At 40.3% G+C, this 10164-nt stretch overlaps 1 protein-coding gene across 1 annotated transcript in view; it reads left to right on the top strand.

Moving 5' to 3' along the window:
* Positions 1-711: 711 nt before the first annotated feature.
* Positions 712-10164, top strand: part of LOC108683064 (fat-like cadherin-related tumor suppressor homolog) — a gene marked incomplete at its 3' end in the record, with an annotated part of 28934 nt that continues 19481 nt past the window's right edge. The window contains exons 1-7 of the mRNA XM_047879600.1: positions 712-739; positions 866-993; positions 1258-3864; positions 5045-5246; positions 5584-5690; positions 6572-6773; positions 9455-9711. Coding sequence (XP_047735556.1) covers positions 712-739; positions 866-993; positions 1258-3864; positions 5045-5246; positions 5584-5690; positions 6572-6773; positions 9455-9711 — 3531 coding nt within the window. The remainder of the gene's footprint in view (positions 740-865; positions 994-1257; positions 3865-5044; positions 5247-5583; positions 5691-6571; positions 6774-9454; positions 9712-10164) is intronic.

Below are 10164 nucleotides of genomic sequence, written 5' to 3'. Positions count from 1 at the left end.
TTTCATGGGTTTTCTAACGCAACTGCTGGATATTTTGCAAATCTGCCACAAAATATAGCGACCCTGCACGCTTGGTAACAAAACTTTCTGCTCCTCTCTTCCTTTCATGTCTCAAGTGATCTCAAGTTTTCTTCGTATAATGCGCTTCGAGGCAGATCAGAATCCGTAATCACGACTCAGTCTCGAATGACAGACCATAGCAGAGCTTCATTTCAGAGCGTAGCTACAGGATACAAGTCTGAATATGAAATTTTTTTAGTGATAGGCTTTACTGATCCAATTTGAATTGGGCAATATCAATAGTATGTCTCTTTGCCATGTAATTTAAGATATGATCCAAATAATTAAACAGATTTTTATCGTTTTACCGATAAATTATACAGAAGCGATTCTTGTATGTATGTTGAAGGTAAACTTAAAACGCCAAACAACTATTAATTAATTGAAAAAAAAAAACATTTTTACACTCGGAAGTTCAGAAAAGGTAAATGGCAAATTGAATGGTCTGAAATAATTTGTGAAGCAAACCATAACCACCAAATAAGACCAAGTAACAGAGTGATAATATTCACACTCTTATCTCTTTTGTTTTTATTCAAGCGTTTGTTTATATACTAGAGCCGTTTCATCTCCGTTACTGTATATCAAAGAAAGTGTTTTTTTACCTGCAGGACCTGAGATGCTGGAGAAGAGAACGTCTCCAAAGCGAAGATGACGCGACAGAGACTCAGGAAGAGGCGTAAGAAATTTCATAGTAGCTTTGCTGCAAATGTCTTGTGGCCAGAAGGGAACGTGATAATCAATATGCCAAAGTTAACTTTTATCCTCATTCCTTGTATATTAGCAATTTTTGTTGAATGTTTAGGTTCTTCTGAAGAAATTCGTTTCACGTCTTCTTACTACAACGCAAGCGTGCCAGAAAATGCTCCCGACAACACACCTGTCGTGAGCGATGAGATGATGGGGGTGTTTTTACCATCAGAAAGTTTTAAAGTACGATACCGTGTTACTTCAGGTGATCCAGATAATTTGTTCAGAGTAACTGCTAAACCCGTGGGAAATTTTTGTTTTTTAGAAATAACTTTTCGTAAGCAATCCTCAGTAACCCTCAACAGAGAACGCCAGGATGTCTACAACTTACAAGTTAAAGCTCAGCGCCGTTGGGATAATCGAACGAAACTCAACATCCAAGGAGTTGAAACCACGGTTGTCATAACCATTGGTGATTTGAATGACCTAATCCCTCTTTTTTCACAGCCAGTGTACTCAGTAGAAGTTAGTGAAGACACGCCGATCTACAGTTCAATTATAAAAGTGCATGCGGACGACCCAGACACGGACCTAAATGGTAAGATTTATTACCGTTTCAGGGAAGAAAGCTCTACATTCGTTATTCATCCACACTTGGGTATCGTGACTTCAACTAGAACCTTGAATTTTCATGAAAAATCTGTGTATAATTTCACGCTGATGGCTCGCGACAGGGGCAGCGAGCACGACGGACACTGGCCAGCAGAAGCGAAACTCGTGATTACTGTACAAGAAGTAAATGTCTTTGAGCCACAAATGAAAGTTTCACTGCTGGAAGAAATGAGTCATAAAGGTCATTTGTTGCTCGTTGCTATCGTCACGGTGCTCGATAATGATGAAGGGGTGAGCGGACTCGTTGATTCCCTTGAAATTGTGGACGGAGATCCTGAAAGAGTTTTCAGAATCATTCCAAGCGAAGAAACTAACGAATTTAGCTTGGCTGCCCTCGGAACAATAGATTGGGTGTCAAGGCCTTTAGGTTACAATTTGACTTTAAAGGCAACGGACCGCGGAACAATAGCTAGATTTAGTTACAAGGATATTTTTGTAGCACCACCAAAAACCACCAAACAACAGCCTTCTCTGTTGAAAAACCAATACGAGTTCAACATCAGCGAGGCGGCTCCTCCAGGAAGTTTCGTCGGCATTCTGGGTTACTGGATTCCCGGAACCAGCGGAGAAGAAGTGTATTTTTTATCTGAAGACAATAAGGTTCGCGAATTTGCTGTTGAACCGACTTCAGGAACACTCACAACTGTAATCCCATTGGACGCCGAAACTGTGTCGTCATATTCATTCCAAGTTCTTGCGAAATCTAAAGACCAATCCGGCGTACAGATGACAGAAATAAAAATACATGTGATCGATGCAAATGATAACACTCCAATGATTGTTGCTCCTCAAGGTGTGGTGCAAATGAATGAAAATTTACCGGCCAACACTTGGGTTGTCAAAGTACGAGCACAAGACTATGATTTTGGGAAAAACGGTGCGGTATCGTATTCATTAGCAAACAGCGAAAATGTTCCTTTCAAAATCGATCACTTCACTGGCGAAGTACGTTCAACCAAGGTTTTGGATTACGAGTCCGGACGGCGGATTTGGAAATTACTAGTTCGAGCGTCTGACTGGGGTGAACCATTTCGGCGACAAACTGAAAAAATTATCACCATTCACGTCCAAGATGTCAACGACAATCGCCCACAGTTCGAGCGAGTCGATTGTTCAGGCTACATCGATCGTTCTGCTCCTCTTGGTACTGAAATTATGACTTTATCTGCCATTGATTTCGATGCCGGCAACATTATTTCCTATCGCATTCTGTCAGGGAACAACGACCGATGTTTCGATGTGGATTCGGTGAAGGGAGTGATTTCGCTTATGTGTGACCTACAGGATATGGAAGGAAATGAGCGATTTTTAAATGTCACAGCAACTGATGGACAGAATTTTGCAGATTCAATGAATGTGCGCCTACAATTGATTCATTCTCGCAGTGCTGCTTCGCATACGCCTTGGGTGGATTTAAAATGTTCAGACACGTTCGTGACGAAAACTCTGTCAAGTTTACTCGCAGAGTCCGCTGTAAATAATGAAGTCCAGAAATACGCTTCAAAAGCAGCAAACTTGCCTCTTTTTTCGACTAATCATCACCCGCCAGTGTTTAACAACCCTCCTAAGGAAGTGAGAGTGCGAGAAAATTCCGAGATCGGAACAATTATCCTCACATTGGAAGCTAACGATGTTGACACAGGCTATGATGGCTACCTTGCATTTGCGATTTCTAGCGGCAATCACCAGTCCGTATTCAGAATTGATGTCGACTCAGGAAATTTAATAATTGTTGGCGAATTGGACAGGGAAAGCAGAGACAAATATGTTCTGAATTTGACGGTCTTTGATTTGGGTGTACCCCAAAAATCCTCATCACATGAACTAGTAGTCATTATTGTCGATGAAAATGACAATATACCCAAGTTTGATAAAGTTGCATACAGTTTTTTCCTTCCCGAATCAGTCGGTAATGGTACAAACGTACATCAGCTCAGAGCTGTCGATCCCGACTCTGGTCGATTCGGAGCCATTACGTACTCGCTCATTACGGATACGAAAGATTTTTGGATGAACCCTTCAACGGGATTATTAAGCGTATCCGGTTCTCTTGATTACGAAACTATAGAAGAATATGAACTGCGAGTGGTAGCGACCGACGGAGGTGGGCTGAGCTCTCAGGCTTACATTATGGTGCAAGTTGCCGACGTCAATGACTGCGCCCCACAGTTCTTCGACTCCGAGTATCTGACCGTAAAGGTCTCGGAAGACGCTCCGGTTGGTTCATTAGTGATTCTAATGTATGCCTACGACTCAGACTCGTCCAATTTGCGGTACTTTATTGACGAAGGATCGACTACTTTCTCTATCGATGAAAACTCTGGGGCGATACGAGTGGCGGAGCCTCTAGATTACGAGTTGCGGCTCTCGTACAACATCAGCATCCGCGCTACAGATGATGGCTTCCAACCGCTCTCAACGCGCACTTCTCTCACCATAGAGGTAAATATTTAACATGAATTTAAATTACTTTTTTTACACAGATATTAATTCATTATTTGATGCTTAGATTATTGATTAGATAACATATATTTGGTATTAATAGATAACATGTATTTGGTATTTTTAATTAATTAAATATATTAATTAATTAATATATTTAAGATTAATTGCGGGGGATCATAGAGAATTTGTGCACTTCACATCGAACTAAGTTATTCGCTGAGGTAATAAAACTACGCGACTGCAAGACAAACATCCAATTCCGAAAATTATTTGTAAAGCCATTATCGAAGCTTGTAATATTTTCATGTCTGGCAGAAAGATTTCAGCGTAATCCTACGTAATGATTCCGTTGTGTCCGCAACTTGCGAATTATTAATTGCAGAATATTGATATTTATCAATATTTTTTATGAACACTTCTTCAATATCAATATAATTTTTCTAGTTAAATGCGTCCCTTAAATAAATTTGTGATTCGCAATTTACGCGAAAAATGTCGTTCATGATACCAAATGGAGATTTGAACAGCTTTGTTTGTTTAGGTATTAATTTGTAGTGCTTCACTCGTTGAAGTGATCATTCTAACTTCTTTCACAATATTTTTTATAATAGAAATGAAGCGTTTTGTGTTTTTAAGCGAGTGTTTTTACTAAACCTAAAATCTTCGATCCAATACGATCTCGTATTGTTTTCCGGATTACGTGCACAGTTGAGATTAAATGCATAATATCGGTTTAGTCCCAAACTGTGACTGTTGAACAAGTTGGTGAGAGTCGGATAATCGTAAGCGCGACTGTGATTCAACTAGATCCCCTATTCTGCGTAACATGGCGTTCGCCGGTGCTGCATATGGACGTGAGCGAGAACCTGCATGGGCCAGCACACGTGGTGCCATTTCCTGTTAATTGCGTATGCAGGTTCTAGACGAGAACGAGAACCTGCATGGGCCAGCATCACGTGATGCCATGTCCTGTTAATGGCGTTTGCAGGTTCTAGACGTGAACGAGAACCTGCATGGGCCAGTTCGTTTGCAGGTTCTAGACGTGAATGAGAACATGCATGGGCCTGCATCACGTGATGCCATGTCCTCTTAATGTCGTTTGCAGGTTCTAGACGTGAATGAGAACCTGCATGGGCCAGTATCACGTGATGCCATGTCCTGTTAATGGCGTTTGCAGGTTCTAGACGTGAATGAGAACATACACGCTCCAACGTTCGGCCGAGACGTTGCGGAGGTGAGGGTGCCGGAGAGCTTGCCGCCACACTCGCTGTTGTTGGCCGCGCCCGCCGTGGACGGGGACATCAACCCCTTGGACGCCGCCATTACCTACTCCATCCTCGGCCAACAGAGCAAAGGGTTGTTCTATATTGACCAACAGGGTGGGTGATTAAAAAATCATGTGACAACCATTTTTTCTGTACTTTTATTCAGCAACTTCTGTTTCGCAACAATTTAAATAACAATAATTAAATTTCTTCATATCGACATAACAATTTAATATGCACCAATTTATTACAAAGGGTTGTTCTATATTGACCAAAAGGCTGGGTCGATTATAAAAATTCTATGACAACCATTTTTTTCTGTTCTTTTATTCAGCAACTGATATATAAATGCTAAATTTTATTGAGGAAATCTTCATTTAAGATGCAGATCTGCGAATATTGATTTCACTTACAAATGATTATTGATTGAACAAGCGGTCACTGTCTTCAGGAGACATCTATTCCGCTGGCTGGCTAGATCGCGAGTCCCAGGCCCACTATTGGCTCACCATCCGCGCCACCGACTCGGGCACCTCTCCTCTGCACTCAACTCTACACGTGAGTGACATGCGATGCTCCTACTTGTACGTAAGTACCGTACAGTGCTTTTATATACAGTTGATTTCAACACCACAACCTGACAGTAAGTTCATCGCAATAATACAACCTGATCGTAAGTTCATTGCAATACCACAACCTGACCTGCAACACCACATTACAACCTGACCTGATGTAATGATTCACCCCAATTTATGTAATTTGATTTTCTAAAAGTGACTCCATGTAGAAACCTACATCAAGTTTTTAGTTCAGAGAAGCTCGACATGAAATGATGTCTGGGACAAGATCGCCATGAATTGATCGGGCTGCACAAGGTTGGTTCAAGAATTAGCGATCAATTATTTAAAGGAAATATTTGGGTTTTCATATTAGTTGACTGCAGCGGAAAAGAAGCTAAGAAATGGATCTAAATTAAAACTGGGAGTAATAAAAACGAATCTGATGATGCATAGATCGAACGTCCTACGAAGGCCCTTTCAATGTCTTATTTCGAATAAAGGGTAAGATGAACAGAACTAAAATTTTAATTGTATTGATTATAATGGGCAGGATACTATATTTAACTATCATTTTCATTTCAAAATAGTTAATTTTTAAAACCAGACCGATGGATATAAAGCTGTAAAATGGGACGAATTAATGAATGGAACAAGATTTTGGGATAGTGATTGGCAAAGTTATCGTATAACATGGTATGCGTCTTAGTTCGAAATTGCTGTAGGTCTAACTTGGAGTATTTTGAGACCTCTTTGAACACAGGTTCTTAAATAATGTTCAACAATTTGAAGAGGCTTAACAGGTATAATACCACAAACATGAAATGCATCGCGGAAATGATTGAATACTATATTCACAAATTTGTTGTCTGCGTGGTCCAGGTCTATATTGAAATCCTGGACGTGAACGACAATATCCCGGTGCCCGACTCCCCAAGCTACTCAGCTTCTGTCACGGAGGGCGCCGCGGCCGGCACCTTCGTCGTCGGGGTGACCGCCTCGGACCCGGACTTGGACTCTGTCATCTCCTACAGCTTCGGCTCGGGCAACGAGCGCGGACACTTCAACATTGACCCGCAAACTGGTGAGATTTGACAGTCAAATTTGTAAGATGGAAGATTTATTTTCAGCTGACTGTGATCAGTTTTGGAAAACTTGCAAGAAAAATAGTCGGTAAGCATTTTCTAATGTACAAAATCATGCCATTGAAGCGCAATTTCGAAAATAGTCGGTAATTTTTTCAAATGTACAAAATCATGCCATTGAAGCGCAATCTTCGTACTTACCTCAACCAGTTTTAAAATCTCAATGTCTCAAATTTTTTGCTAAGATCACATGAAAATTAAGCTGTATGCATATCATGAGGCTTTAGATCAGTCAGAACTTCAAAGCGAGGCTAACCGATTGTAGTCTGACATCAATCAATCAATCAATGACTAGAGAGATAAGTTGCCGTTAAAATTCTAATTACTTCTTCTTCCTAAACGAACGAAAAAACTCAGTGAGCTCTCCCAAGCGGCACCTCGCTGCTAACACAATTTCATTTCAAACTTCATTATCCGTACGTACCTACCCTCGATCTCGTTATCGCAACATATGACATCGGAGGCTGCACTGATTTTCGACAGCAAGCGGTTCCTTATCGCCCCTGAATATCGCTGGACGCTAAGCGTCCTGTGAACAAATCGAGATAATTACACACCTAAACGCTGTTTGTTTATTACGCACCCTGTTATGTTTGGATATATTTGCTGACCGGATATGAGAGTTGTGACGTATTGAAAAAAAGACCACTAGTGGTATTTTTCTCGTCCGCATAAATGTAATGAAAATATATTGACTGCTGATTCGAAGAGTCCGATAGGTGAAAGCACAACTTATAAGGCAGTACAATTGCTAATACTTAGATCTACTTAAAGGTAGTGTTTAAAGCTTATCTTTCAACCTTGGTAATACAAAATTACTTTAAATTTTCCAGCATTATGTTGAGGAAAGTTTATCTAAATTTCCATAATACGAGTGAATATAACGTACTGGTTTCGAATAAGAAACTTGTTATGCTGAAGATCCGTTTCATTTTGTTAGAGGATCTGATTCGTACAGCTGATTCGGTCAGTTAATTAGCAAATCTAATTCTGCAGCTGTCCTTGCAAGAGCAGCTTTAGGCCTGATTCGAAATAAATCACGACCCAGATTCGGTTGTACGCAGCCATGTTACCAAAATATTAGGTTTTAGTTTTAGGTTTGAGTTTTTATAAGGTTGAGTTTTAGTTCTATGTCATCGCTGAAATTGAGAACACATACGAATTTTATTAACAAAATCTTCCTTGAAGCGAAAGTAAATTAAAAAAAAAAATTTCGATGTCTACACATCGCACGCATGAAATTGAACATCATAAGCTGACAGCTCTTTTTACCACAATTCCAAGTATAAACTTAAACTGCGCAACTAAAATTTCAATTAGCTTTGAAATTATCTCTCTTTCATTTAAAATCTAAATCCGGAATAATTCCTTGAATTCTATTTTGCAACTCTCTTCTTGGCCACCACGACGACCAATGGCGCTTGCAATGAGTCGTAAAAGGCAGTTTGTGCCCGAGACTGGGGAGGTTTGAGGAGGATGAACGTGACGGGGGCAAACCTAGAGCCATTCCTTCCTGCCGCGCTGTGCCAGAACTGCTCGCTTCGCGTACTTTATGGAGGCTCTTGCTCGCGCAATCTGTTTGGCCGGCCGGGACGAACGCGAACGTGACGAGCAGAGATGTGCTGTATATTTCACTGCACAGAGATGTGATGTGTAGATAACGCATTCTATAATGAAAAGTTCGCTGAGGAATTTCATTGAGTGTAAGTATATGTTTTCGTGATACTTTTCCGTGGTTAAACGAATTAAGTGCTGAAGTGATTCAGCGTACATGAACTTAAGACCTATATTATGTGTTCCAACTAATCATATTTTTTTTCACAATATATGTATATTGCATTTAAATAGCTAATTAATTTGCGTTTTTTTTGACGAATCACGTTTTGCTTGAGGACATATCTCTGTATGCTACCTTAACGTTTGTCCGAACACAAACGCTAGTATTGTATCCACGTCAGCCAAACGCAAGCAATTGCTTCCTGCTTCTCGAATGCCGAGTGTATGTACAGATATACCTTGGATATTGCCTTGCCTGACCTGCCTTGCCGACGACAAATGCACAGCAATATGTACGTCCTCGCCAGTGCTTGCTAGGGTATTTTGCTGAAGTACAATGCACGCAGAACTTCTCCTGAGCACAGCATGGCGCAGACATGTCCGACGCTGTCGGAATATTCAACTGTTCCAGAGGCTATATTGTTGTTTATTAAGACGAGTCTTGGTGCGCGAGCTCAAGCTACAGCTTTTGTTCCAAGGTTGGAATAATATGCGCTAGCATTTGCCCGGACCTGTCTGCGATAATGCCAGCACATATCATGTAGGAATTTAATTTCCTTGTTTGGCGGAAATAAAGACATGCTGGACAATTCATATTAAGCATTTGAAAAATGCTCCGGATAACAATAGAAACATTCAAGATTTACGTCAAACTAGTTATTTATTAAAAACTAAGTGCCATTCTCCCGAGCAAATCCGCACCTTTTGCGGAACCAGCTAATTGTCAACAACCAGAATAGGTATACTAACTTGATTACTATAAGACCACTGATTTCTGCTCAATAATTCCAGGACAACTAATCCAAAAGATTATACTCAAGTTAGAATTTTTTGTTTTCTGCAGGAGTTATTACAACTACGGGAATTACATTGGATCGTGAACAGCAAGAACATCACACGATTCAAGTGGTTATTAGAGATAATCCTGATCCCACTTTGGCCTTGTCGTCCTCTGTGGATGTTTTCGTCCGAGTGTTGGACGTCAATGACAACGTCCCAAGTTTTCTTCAAGAGTCCTACAACTTCAGCGTTCCATTTATAGAAGGTTTCAGCTCTTGGTCGGGAAGAATTGAGAACGACGCAGAGGCTTTCGCAGGACAGGTAAAAGATTCGCAGCCGGAGTCTGTGGGTGAAAAAGTTAGAGTATAATTTTTAAATAGTAAATTTGTTTGAAAGTTACGCCGGCAGGAGTTTCCCCCAAGAAGGTTAGGTTATATAGACGCTGCCATCTGAAATAGAATTGAAAAAATCTTATATAAGAATAAACCCCGCTGTTTTATTTGACGGTAGGGGCTTCCCTGGGTATTTAGCATCCTACTTTCACTTGAGAAACGGTGCCAGATCGTTTAAAATTCATAATTTACCTGACGTAACTTTCAATTGATGTTTGCCTATTATTACTGTGAACTATAAGCTGCACTAGATTGTTGCAGGAATTTGATATAATTCCATTTGTTGAATTTGTTATAAATTTTAATATTTTACATATGATACTTATTCCCGTTTGAAATTCAGTTAATTTTTTTGTTTATAATAATTCCAGTTGAATGCTTC

Source organism: Hyalella azteca, unplaced genomic scaffold, assembly GCF_000764305.2.
Source record: "Hyalella azteca isolate HAZT.00-mixed unplaced genomic scaffold, Hazt_2.0.2 contig3386, whole genome shotgun sequence".
Taxonomy (NCBI): domain Eukaryota; kingdom Metazoa; phylum Arthropoda; class Malacostraca; order Amphipoda; family Hyalellidae; genus Hyalella; species Hyalella azteca.
Note: the sequence above shows the minus strand (reverse complement) of the source record. Positions and strands in the feature narration are given on the sequence as shown.